Consider the following 13,543-nt stretch of genomic DNA (forward strand, 5'->3'; position numbering starts at 1 on the left):
ATGTGATGCAGGCTTACTCTGGGACACATTTATGCCTGAGTCATACTTCAGAGGGTTCGTGCTATACACAATAATTATGCTGATCACCAGTGATAAAATATATGCAAGACCATAAGAACCTGAAAAAAAAAGTTAGTTCATGATGGAATTTATTCCTGTTATGTTTTAATCTTGCCTGGACAAATGTTGGCCCTGGATATTTTTCACAGGAAGACATGTAGCATTTAGTGGGTTTTAACTGAACGTTTTTGTGGGTTTTAAAATTTATTCAGGACCAAACAATAGGCAGTAGGAAATTAGGACTCTTAAGGCAGAAGAAAATTTTGACTTGAATCACCATAGCTTAAATGTGCTAAATCCAATGGTGTTGTGTATTTACAAAAGCAATCACTTCTGAATTCACATGTAGAAACTGTAGCCACTTCAGTCCTATTTTGAGGCAAAGGCAATGTTACTAGTCCTGAAGCACTAGGAAACCATGAGTCACAACTGTTAGTTTTTGAAATACATGATTCATGTATAATTACTTGGTTTCTAGAGCTGAAGTTTTAAGAAAGCAAAATGTGCTGCAGGGATCATAATAAATACCATGACCTGGCAAGATGGAGGATTTTCTGTTCCTTACATTTTGCTTTGCAAAACGAAATTTCAGATTTATTTTCAGGTATATTGTTTGGATTTTATAATGTGGTTCTAGGAAATTGCATACTTTCTAAAGACAGAAAGTTACTGTTTTAAACAAAAACTCACTGTGTTCCTATTGGCTTCCACCAGTATTTTTTACCAATTTTTGGTAAATTATTGTGTCTACTTGCTATTTTACATGTAAACATTTTTCCTATTCTCCAGTCAGAAGTTGCACAGCTGCAGTTAGTTTGGTGTGTAGCTCAAATCAATTAGTCCTACTTGAGAGACAGGATGTATTAGATGATGTTGAGTTCTGCTCCAAAGTGTGTGCATGGTTTCATGTCTATTTCAGAGTTCAGTTAGAGCAAATTTAGGTATTTCTGCTAAAGCCACCTGACAGACAGTCTTCTTAATTTTTAAATGTATACTAAAAAAAAATTTTAACTTCCAGTGACCAGCAGTAAATATCTCCTTGATGGATTTTCTACCAAGATGTAAAAGATGTATAATATTTATGTTTTTTTATAGCTCTATGAAGTAAAGAATTATGCATGTGTACATTTGTCATACTATATTTTTCGCAAGCAAATTCCCTGGGTTTGAAGTCATGTTGATCATGAATGCCAAAACAGAAAAATCACAATTTACTCATGACCTGTGTAACTTTCAGGAACAAATGTTTCTACACAACCTTAAGACCCTGATACTCACTGTTACAAAACCAAGATAACTGTTTTTCCTTTCCATTTACATTAATTGTAATTAAGCTTAAATTCTGATGGATTCCTCTGTCTCAAAATTCTGTAGCTTATAAAAAAGCAACACAACCACCACCAAAAAACAAACAAACAAACAAAACCAGAAGCATAGATTAAGTCCACTGCAGGACTGGGAGTACTGGAAAATCTTGTCCACATCGTATGGCACGTGAGGAACATGAGAAACTATCCACCATCCACATAGTAGATTTTCTTTGTCAGAGCAAGATGTAGGGCTTGGACAGTGTTGCATTTCCAAGGAGAAGGTCTTGAGAGTCAATAAGTCTTAAGGCTGTTAAATAGTTCCCTGCCATTCTAAATGCTATTTAATGAATATTCTTTGGCTTGGGGAAAAAGATTTACTGAATTCTTCATAATCATTGCAATAAAGAGCCAAGCTTTGGTTAACTGAAATAATGTTTTAATTAATGCCACACATCCCACATGCAAATACCACTAATGCAGCTTTTGATAAATGGGCGTATTTCATAAATACGTACAAGTTAAATGAGGCTTGCATCTAATGAAGGGATCCAAAATTAAAGCAAGTGTAGGAATGAGACTGAATACAGAATTTTTTATGTTCAAACAGTTAAATGATTAGTATAGATTTTGTCACCATCAGGTTGGTTATGTTTCTAAATATTCTAACATTTTCCCACTCCGTCTGCCAGCTACAAACATTCTTTTCATTTACAGCAGGAGTGGGAATTGGGCTTCTAATGGCAGGAGAAACACTAAATCATTGAAATGTTAAAGGAAGACATCAATGTGATGAAGCCTTTTGTCCACCTCCTTCTGCTTAGTCAGATGTTTTTATCCAGAGCAGGTTGTTAAGTGATGTTCATATCCAATTAATATACGCTTCTCTTCAGTAGCCTTTGAGAAAAGAAATTACTGTTTTCAGTCTTGTTCCTGCTTTCCCACTTTCTGCAGCACTTGTGCAAAAATAAATGAATAAATGAATAAATAAATTCTAAAAACAGAAAGGGACAAATAATGAAACCTCGAGGTTGAAGATAGAGCATGTCTGATGCTAGCTGTGGATTTGCTACACAATATTAGAACTGAACTCTGCCTAATGATTGGTTTCAGCAGTAATTAAAGTCCTTAAACCATTCCCTGAAGCAAAAAACACACTACTCTCCCATTATTTATTTATTTATTTTCCCCAGAATATTCCTGATCTTGCACTGTGGCTGAACTTGATAAAAAGCTTTTTTTTTTTTTTTTTTTTTGCTGTATGCCACCTCAGCCCAAAGTCTGGCAGGACATGGATCAGAAACAACAATGTTTATGCAAAGTGGATAAGAGGCAGAGAATGAGCCATTGTGGACAACAATTTTGAGAGAAACCAATTGTGAACTGCAAGAAAGTGTGAAGATAGGGGCTTGTGCTGGGAGAGGACAGCTGGGCTTAGAATGGCTGAAGGATGAGGTTAGACCTACGATTTGACTGGAAACTGCTTTGTAGAAAAGAGACAAGTCTTTCTCACCACACCGTAGGGGATACAGGGAAGGACCTGCTAGGGGAAGAAATGAAGACATATAGTCAGGGGGGTCTCTAAAGTTGCTTGAGAAATCGGAGTAGGGGAACAAAGACTGTAAATCTGGGATAGTCGCAGTTAGAGATTAAATGTAGGGAAAATATATAAGATGCATGTAGGTAAAGGAGAAGGGCACATATGGGACTGTCTCGATGACTTAAGGCAGAAGAGTAAGACTGGAAAACAATACTTGTGTCCAGGCACAGAGAATGAAAAGAGGGAGAGATTGAAGAGAGTGCAGCAGAAGAGATCAGACTTGGCAGAAAAGAGTGGAAAAGAAATAGGCAAAGTGATTTCCATCCATTCTCCACAGAAAGCTCAGGAGGAAGCCGACTTTTTCTATGTTAAGGATTAGTACAGGCTGTTCTGTTTTCCACCTGCTGCAGTGAAACAACTCTCAGCTCAGACACAAACAAGATGTGGCAGAACATTATTTAGAAGGCAAAATCTATCAAAATTCTCAAACTTTCTGACTTTATGTGTGGAACTTATTTTATCACTTTAATAATTACAGGGAAGAAAGGGTGGTGGCATAGCTCTCTATATCAAAGAGTGTTTTGATGTTGAAGAACTAGTGGTTGGAAATGACAAAGTAGAGTGTCTATGGATAAGGATCAGGGGGATAGTCCTTAGGAGTGACATCGTGGTGGGGGTCTGTTACAGACCACCTAGTCAGGATGAAGAAATAGATGAGATGTTCTATAAACAACTCGTAGATGTTGCACGATGGCCAGCACTCGTTCTCATGGGGGACTTCAACTTCCCTGATATATGCTGGAAATACAATACTGCGCAGAGGAAGCAGTCCTTGAGATTTCTAGAATGTGTGGATGATTGCTTCCTGACTCAGCTGGTGCAAGAGCCTACCAGGGGAGATGCCTTGCTTGACCTACTTTTCACTAACAGGGAAGGACTAGTAGGGGATGTGAAGGTTGGAGATTGTCTTGGCCAGAGTGACCATGAAATGGTGGAGTTTGCTATTCTGGGTGCCGTCAAGAGGGTGACTAGCAAAACTATTACCTTGGACTTCCAGAGGGCAGACTTTGACCTGTTCAGGACACTTGTTGCAAGGGTCCCTTGGGACTTGCTCCTGAAGGGTAAAGGGGTCCAGGAAGCCTGGATGCTCTTCAAGATGGAAATCTTAAAGGCACAGGAGCAGGCAGTCCCGGAGTCCTGTAAGTCAAGCCGGAGGGGGAAAAGACCAGTGTGGATGAACCGGGATCTTTTGTTGAGACTCCGAGAGAAAAGGAGAGTCTATGTCCTCTGGAAGATGGGTCAGGCTACTTGGGGTGACTACAGAGAACTGGCCAAGATCTGCAGGCAGAAAATTAGAAATGCTAAAGCCCAGCTTGAAATTAGGCTGGCTACTGCTGTAAAGGAGAACAGGAAACCCTTTTACAAATATATTAACAGCAGGAGAAAAACTAAGGAAAATTTCCCTCCTTTACTCAACGAGGCAGGCAATATAACCACAGATGATAAGGAAAAGGCTGAGGTTCTCAATGCCTTCTTCACATCTGTCTTTAATAGACAGGACAGTTATCCAAATGGTACTTGCCCTGACCTGGAAGTCTGGGACGGGGTGCATAATGCACCCCCTGTGATTCAAGCAGAGACGGTCAGAGATCTTCTCCTCCATCTGAACTGCCACAAGTCCATGGGGCCAGATGGGATCCACCCAAGGGTGCTGAGGGAGCTAGCAGAGGTGATTGCCGAGCCACTTTCTGCCATCTATCAGCATTCCTGGTTATCTGGAGAGGTCCCACAAGATTGGAGGCTTGCCGATGTGACTCCCATCTTCAAGAAAGGCCGTAAGGAAGACCCGGGGAACTACAGGCCTGTCAGCCTGACCTCGGTATCAGGGAAAGTTATGGAACAGATGTTATTGAGGGAGATCACACGACACGTGCATGGCAATAAAGGGATCAGACCCAGCCAGCACGGGTTCACCAGGGGCAGGTCGTGCTTGTCCAACCTCATCTCCTTCTATGACTGGGTGACCAGACAGGTAGATGAGGGAAAGGCTGTTGATGTAGTCTACCTGGACTTCAGCAAGGCCTTTGACACGGTCTCCCACAGTATTCTCCTAAGGAAACTGGCAGCCCGTGGTGTGGACAGGTTCACTCTTCTCTGGGTGGAGAACTGGCTGGAGGGCCGTGCCCAGAGGGTAGTGGTTAATGGAGTTAAGTCCAGCTGGCGTCCTGTAACGAGTGGTGTCCCCCAAGGGTCAGTTTTGGGGCCCATCTTGTTTAATATCTTTATTGATGACCTAGACGAGGGAATTGAGTGTACCCTCAGTAAGTTTGCAGATGACACAAAGCTGGGAGGATGTGTCAAACTGCCTGAGGGTAGGGAGGCCCTTCAGAGGGATTTGGATAGGCTGAACAGCTGGGCTGAGCAAAATGGGATGAGGTTCAATAAGACCAAGTGCCGGGTCCTGCACTTTGGCCACAATAACCCCATGCAATGCTATAGGCTTGGGGCAGAATGGCTTGAAGAATGTAGAGAGGAAAAGGACCTGGGGGTGTTGGTTGATGCTCGGCTCAACATGAGCCGGCAGTGTGCCCAGGTGGCTAAGAAGGCCAACAGCATCCTGGCCTGTATTAGAAATAGTGTAGCCAGCAGGAGCAGGGAGGTGATCATCCCCCTGTACTCAGCTCTGGTACGGCCGCACCTCGAGTACTGTGTTCAGTTTTGGGCCCCTCACTACAAGAAGGACATTGAGGCCCTGGAGCGTGTTCAGAGAAGGGCAACAAAACTGGTGAGGGGCCTGGAGCACAAGTCTTATGAGGAGCGGCTGAGGGAGCTGGGATTGTTTAGTCTGGAGAAGAGGAGGCTCAGAGGAGACCTTATTGCACTCTACCACTTCCTGAAGGGGGGTTGTGGTGAGGAGGGGGTAGGCCTCTTCTCCCTGATAAGTAATGACAGGACGAGAGGGAATGGCCACAAGTTGCGCCAGGGAAGATTTAGATTAGACCTCAGGAAGCATTTCTTTTCTGAAAGAGTGGTCAGGCACTGGAATGGCCTGCCTAGGGAGGTGGTTGAGGCACCATCCCTAGCGCTGTTCAAGAAGCGTTTAGATGAGGTGCTAAAGGACTTAATTTAGTAGTTGGGTAGAGATAGTGATAGGAGGATGGTTGGACTAGATGATCTTATAGGTCCTTTCCAACCTTATGAACTTATGAACTTATGAACTTATGAACTTATAAACTATACTATCTATCTTCAATTAGGATGCCATATATTTTTTTTATGCAAGCTTTCTGCTTATGGTTATTTTAAGTGCTTGCCTTTACAGTCTCGGTAATCTTGTTTTAATACAGTCCTCCTTCAGTAAGTAATCAGAGCACGTTGTAATAATAAATGAAAAAGAAATACAGGCATTATTTTAGTTGTTTGTTAATTGCTTGTTTAATTAGAGTACTTGCTAACTTGCAAAAGGCAGGTTCTAACAATTGATTTCATAGTCATTAGTAGAAATTGGTCAGGTTTTCCTGTGATTACTTTGAGTGGACTCTCACGGTTTAACTGAGAACCATGTGAAAATTCTTCCAATTAGTTGAAGTGCATAGGCTCAGAATGGAATAATGTGACCTGATTTCTCAGCTCTGACTTCTCTGGAGTGTTTCAAAGCATGTTGGGTTAGGTGTACAGTATAATCACTCTGTAGCATTTATTTTTGAATGCTGGTCTGAGCTGGACTGTTATTTCTTTATATTCTTTCCTTTATCATTAGTTTGTGCCCACACAGCACTTTAAAGATTTGAAGAACTCTACAAATGGTGCCTTGAAAAATTCCTTCTGGCAGACCTCAAAGTGAACAAACAAGTGTTCTCTGTAATTCGCTGGAATTTGCTATGGAGCATGAGTTGAAAATAGTACAAATTTAAGCATTTTCTTTTATTTATTATTTTAATAAATTTTCTTGTCAATTGTTTCAACAACTTTGCAGGACTTTTGTATCTTAGTCATGAGTGAAACTGAGGGACTGAAGACAGGGATAACATTGAAAGTTATATAGCACAGGTGTTAAATACTCACTTCAGCTTTAGACCTAGACAGAAAAAGAGATTTCATGCACAGACATTTCAGCTGCTGAAGTTCCATTCTTTTTTTCTTTCTTTTATGTGTTTTTTTTTTTTCCTCCAAGTCTGGATGAAAATCCAAAATAATGATTTTTTTTCTGGATTAAAAATTTCAAACATTATTAATCTGGAAATGTGAAAAAGTGTTCCTCCATTGAATTTATATTTGTAAAAGTTGTCTTTTTTTTTTTCTGTGATATCTGCTAAGATTTCACGTTATGCGGGAAAAATGTATCCAAAAATGTTACCTGAGCTACACATAAGATTGCTTTAAAACAGACCAACTCTGTTTATCTTCTTCACACAGCTCACCATCAGCTATGTTGAATCACTGATGCCCACCAGTGAACGACAGAAGCAGCTGAAGCGCCAGTATTGCTTTGAATGTGACTGTTGTCTCTGCCAGGATCAAGAAAAGGTAGGTTGAGCGAAGAAATCTCTTGCCAATGAAGCAGAATTTTCCAGGAACATTCAGCACCTTGCCTTCCTTTATGTGGTACTTATATTTTGCAACTAATTGAATCACCAGTATACAGAAGAAAGTAACCCCTGACCTCAGTTCTATTTATGTTACCACAAGAGACAACCGTGAAGGAAAGGAAATCAGGAAATACTGGCCACATGATAAGAAGAATTTCTTGCTAAAACATTTATGGTCCACAAAGCTGGGAACCACTTTCAGTTCTAAGGTGTTGTTCGGATTATTTTGAGATTCAAGGAACTCTGAAAGTGAGTTAATATGACTTTAAGATGAGAGGGAAGGATTACTATTTTTTTTTTTTAATTCAAAAAGTAATATTGGAACAGAAACTGATTGCCTGGTGTTAGGGGAAGGCTTTGCTTATCTTCATAACAGTATTAAATAAAATTCTGACAAACATGTCAATAAATTCTCAAGAATTACCACATACATTAAGCAATTGTCAGAGCTAAGTGATACCCATGGTGGTGAATTTCCTTGAACAAGTACTCATAGCTTTTATGATCTGTTTTGGAAGTTCTTGGTGCAGAAGCTGTTGTAGACAAAATTTTGTTCAACTGGACCCAGGGTTCAAGCTGGCCTTGATTAATCCTTTTTGGGGTCACTTCATATTTAGACAGCCCAAGAAGAATAATTCTGGCTCCAAGCCTGAAGTGAGATCAAATGGAACATGTAAAATTAGGCTGGCTTTATAGTAGTTTATCCACTTTTTCTCTCTAGTTATGGATACACTTGTTCTTATTTTCAGAAATGAATGTTTTTGGTGAGTCACATGCCACAGCTTAGTGTCCTCGCAGTCGATCAAATTTGAAAGATATTAGTGAAGTTGTGAAATGAAGGAACATGGTTTGATTCATTTAGTAATTGCTGCATGGCTAAAAGGTTAAAAAGTAGTCCAATAACAACAGCATTTAAAAAGTGTTTGGAGCACGACAATCGTGTAATTTTGTTCAAGCCAGAGCATACTCACTGAATTCGCAATGTATCATTTCAATCATAGGCAATTCAGAAGAGACAACAGAAAAGTTTCAGGTTTATGACATAATACTAAATGACTTCCTGTCCATGTGCAAAAGTTATTGACATTTCATGCCTGACAGAGAGCAATGCTATTTGAAGGCAATGAAAGGAAGCAAAGACCTCTATCTGTATTTAAAGATGCTCATTCAAGCATCTGCCATGAAATCTCAGATTAGCTTTGGGGAATGGCATCCCAACACAGATGCAGTGATGATTAAGAAACATAAACATGCGAAGCAGTTTTTAAGGATCACTTAACAGTCTGTGAAAGGGGAGACAAGTGGTGTAAAAACCACTTGTCTCCCCCAATGTGTTAAATGTTTTAAGAAACAAGATCTGTAGGTTGGAGTACGCTTCACTGTAATAGTCAGTATACCGCATCTACAAATACTGTATTGATGTTATATACATACACTTTTATAAAAGTAATAGCCTCATAAGTAGGTTAAATTTAAGGGCTTTTTTCTCTCTTCGGATGTTTTTCAACTGTGGTTTGAATTCATCTTCAATGGATACATTTTATCTTTTGGGAAAATTCCCTGTGAGGGAAAGCTCCTTCTGATTGCTTTCTGAAATTCTGTAAACTTTCCTGTGTTACCATATAAAAACATCTCTGAAGAGCTAGGAATCTTACCTCAACATTGTTGATGTCTAAGGGGATGACTTCTTTGTCCTTCATTTCAATTTAGGATAATTAGATATAATCTCTGCCAATCTCAATAGTACTGCATTTCATTTCTCTGCAACAGAAATATTTGTGTTGTAACATTTTGCATGACTACATTTGAAACAGGTACATTTCTACCACTGAACTCATTCTCTGTTAATAAGGTGGGAGACATGCAACGCTGTAGCTACAACGGGAGAATTTTTTGTCGATTCTGTTTTTTGTCATTACAGAATAGCTGGATTGACATGCCTAAAAGTAGTTGAATGGCAAAGTTTTTCAGTAATATCATTTTTGAAATATTTCTGGTATTGGCAAAAGGTTGCAAGACACCTCGGAAAATTTTAAAAACAAACCTCAAACAAAATAGGCAATGGCTGTAGCTTTGTGTGATTCAGGTTGGAATCTTCAACATTGTTATTCAATAAGTAATAATCAGGTAACAATTTCTGTGCTACAGAGTTGCCTTCTAAACATAATGGGCTTAGTCAAACACCAAACAAGTTCTTAAATCTTTGTTAAATGTAAAAATGCAAGTTCCAGTTTGCTTAGAAATGCCTTATGCCTTCAAGTTCTCAGTTGGCTTTTTTGTTTTTCACTTTTTTCACCTCTTCTTCTCCTCTCCAGTAGTACTTATTTCATCATAGCCCCCTATATTTCCAATTTCAACAGTTACTGAGATTGTATTTTCTCGCTGCTCACAACTTCTAGTCTTGCAGAGTATCTCTGCTAGCTGCTGAGTATCTACTAGAGACCAGTGATAGTTGACAAATTACTTTTGAGTTGCACAGATTTATTTAGAGTAAAATCAAGTTGTTTCCATTGTACTTTTTTTCTTGATTTTCCGTAATTATTTAAAAGTGATCCTTAGAATCCTGTGGGAAATATACATTAAAGAGCATATAAATCTTATATGTAGTTATACATGCTTCCATATATTGTTATGCATATTTTTCAAGATACTTTTCAAGTTTATGATCAGAGGAAATCCACATCTCTCCTGGTATATTTTCTAAGGAGTTCTTCTCCATATCCAAAGAAGAGACAAGCAACTCATTCATGCTCTCTTGCAATAGACATATACTGGAATGACTATCAGAAGTTGAAAGAAAGCCTTCACGCAAAAGCCCACCCTTTAGGTGAGGTGTATTATGTTACACCACAAAACCAAAAAACCAAGTATCATGTGATTACATGTCTCCAAAGCTTGTAAGTTACATTTCAAATATTCTTCTCTGGTTACTACTATAGATACATTTAGACTGCAACTAGTATCACTGCTTCTTCCCAGTTATTTGAGCTAAAATTGAGTAAACTGGAATGATGATTACATAGTATTACATTTGTGGAATTTAAGTATGTATACAAAGAAGAATAGCATGCCAAGGTGCTCTATTGCCATTCTAGTTTATGTGATTCTGTCCGGACTTTTTCTAACACTTCAGATTTTCGATGAGCTATGATTTAAGATGCAATTTATCTGTGGATAATTTTATTATTTTTTCTCACTTATATTTAATGTGGGTAATTGTCATATTTTATGCAATAGCTGTATAAAATAGCAAAATTCCCTCTGATGCCATCAGTGTCATTCATAGTCACTTCGTCTTTATAGTAAGATATGGAAGCTTTATACAGTGTAGCTGTTTTCTCTATTTGCTTCCCAATTACAGTTCTTTTGCAGAATTGTCTATATCTTATGCTGTTATACATCAAAGTCTGCATTTTCGAGTATACTTACACAGCACCCCAGTCACAGGGACCCTACTCAACCACTGCTAAGACACACTGGCACATTCAGGGTAAGCAGACACAGTGCTATAACAAGTGGAGGGGTCCATGTCTGTGCATGTCTGATGGCCTGGCACTGCATATCATGCGAGCTTGCATGCTTTGGTTACCACTCTTCAAAGGGATTCATGGTGAGTCTCTGCTTGCTAGGCATTTTTCTGTTTGACTGTCCTACTACCAGGACAGTCATAAGCAAATCCAGGTTCATAGCTGTCATCCAGGATGAGAAAACTTGGAAGGTAAACAGCTGTGACTAGCTTTTGCTGTGGGTCTCAAATAATTTTTAGTCCCTCGGCTCCAGCGATGGTACCTCTTTAATTCTAGGACATCATACCATAATGCTAGCCAGTTTATTTCAGCCGCTGTTGAAGTGGCCTGGCTACTGATTTAACATGGGAAGAGAAGCATATGTTAACACACCAATGTAAACTGGCTAAGATGAAGGTGATCTTTTTGACAGTGCAGTTATTGACCAATTAAATGGTACTAACTGCAAATCTATCCAATACTTTTAATTGATATAGGCAGAAGTTGGGAAAATTTGGTACCTAAAAGAGGGAGAAAGACGACCTCTTTTTAAGTCACTAGCAGAATGTTTGCTGGCTCTTGATATTACTAGTTTTTGCTGCTATTATGTCTTCATTGAGTCTCTGACAGTTTTATATATTATCATTGTTTATTCTAGACATTTTTTTATCTATCTCCACTGTAATTCTGAAGTGTATTACTTACTAAAAACTGAACTTCTGGCACATAAAAGCCCTTTACATTAATTGTAATTAAGGATGGGATTACAGTGATGACAAACATTTTAAAAGGAGAATGTTTTTTTTCCAGAGTCACGAGCCAGAATATTGTTCACCTTTTCAGCTAAGGATTTACAGGAGATTTGTGCTTATAGAATCACTTCGCTATGAGTTGTCTTTCTCCTTGGGAGCCCGGATTTAATATTTTAGTCTAGCTTGGTTTTTGGAAAGCTTTTATTTATTACAAGGTCAAAAGCAATGAATTAGAATCATTTTTACATTTGACCAGTGTTTGATACTTGCCAAAGCTAATAATAACATAATGCCAGTAAGTACTTTATTCCTTTAATCAGTTTACTGCTCTGCTTAGTATTCAGTCGTTTTACACTCTGAGTTTTGGTATAGAACATCACAAGTCCACTTTCCAACTTGAAGATTCTTAAAATTAGGTCATCTGAACAGCAGCCAAACCATCTGTGTACATATGAAAATGTCACCTGCTGTTCTTTAGCTGGTATTATCCTTCCACTCACCAGCTCTTTTACAAATGCACGGAACAAGCTCCTGAAGCTACTAGACTTTTGACATTGGTTGTTTCTTTTTAATACCCTGAGAAATAATGAAACTAATTTAGGATTGTCATTAAATGTAAATTCTCCTTTAACTCTCTCAGTCAAAGTTGTTGTAGAGGATATGTCCATGGTTGACTTGTCTCGGAGGTTTGAGAGAAGTTTGAATATGGCTTTTTACTTTTATGTTTCATGTCAACAGTCATGTTGAAGAACATGTGCTTAAATCCCATGGGAATTTTTACATGAAGTACATTGGAATTGTGTAATTGGTGCTGTGAATTAGCATGTAAACACTTCGCATGAGATTACTGCTCCCCTCCATCTGGGAATGTATATCTAGGGACAGGAAATATAAAATAAAGTGGTAAGAATTGCCTTTTTAATTGACTGGATTGCTAAGTTACTGAAAATTGTTTCTCTGAATTTTTCTTTGACATTCATTTATTTTTAGGTATTTACATTTTCACTTTTCAAAGTATAATATGAAAGATGTGATCTCCAAATAGATTCAGAAGATGAAGTTTGAGAAGCAAAATGTAAGCAAGATTGTTGAAAACAAGTCCGCATGTTTAGATAACTGAACATAAAACCCCGTGACCAAAACAGTGAAGTGGGAGCATCTTTCTCTCTAATGATTATTTTAAGGCACTTACTACCTAAGAGTACATTGAAAACAAATAAATAAATGTAAATAATTTTAAAAATAAACAACAACAGAAATGATCAGGACTTTGTTCTAGCAAAAAGCTGATTTAATAGACATACTAGCAAAAGACAGGGGCTTGTGATACCTTATTTTAGAAATTCTCTGTTCATTCCTTATCTTTTTTTTTTACTGCTAGAACTGCCTTTAAAGCAAACTACATCTGGAAGTCAAATCAGCTCTATCATATTTCACTCACCCACCCTTTCGGTTTTGCCAGTGGCAGTAATTAGCTGCCCACTAAGACACAATGTTAATTCTTTCCATAGGTGGTTGGCTGATTAACTGTTCCTTTTTTCTGGAAAGACATTTGGTAATGACATAAACCCTGGATCAGGTCCTGAAATCCATCAGTCTACTGTTCTCTTTTAGGGATCTTAACCTCTTGGGATGTGCTTCTCAACAGCTGAGGACAGACAATTCAGTTTTTCTTTCTAGTGCCAAAAATACCACTAAAAACCAAGGCAACTGTTTCTGGACTCTCTTGTTCTTTAACAAAGGCATCTTCTCTTCAGCCTCTTAGCATTTTGTACACAACTTCTGAGGC

General features: G+C 38.6%; 1 protein-coding gene across 2 annotated transcripts in view; it reads left to right on the forward strand.

Moving 5' to 3' along the window:
- Window positions 1–13,543, forward strand: part of SMYD3 (SET and MYND domain containing 3) — a 340,366-nt gene that overhangs the window by 268,534 nt on the left and 58,289 nt on the right. For both annotated transcript variants that reach the window (XM_065729621.1, XM_065729626.1), the window contains one exon: window positions 7,324–7,434. In XM_065729621.1, the coding sequence (XP_065585693.1) occupies window positions 7,324–7,434 (111 nt within the window). The remainder of the gene's footprint in view (window positions 1–7,323; window positions 7,435–13,543) is intronic.

This window comes from Cyrtonyx montezumae, unplaced genomic scaffold, assembly GCF_038088225.1.
Source record: "Cyrtonyx montezumae isolate F1298 unplaced genomic scaffold, pur_monq_1.0 scaffold_0, whole genome shotgun sequence".
NCBI classification, from domain to species: domain Eukaryota; kingdom Metazoa; phylum Chordata; class Aves; order Galliformes; family Odontophoridae; genus Cyrtonyx; species Cyrtonyx montezumae.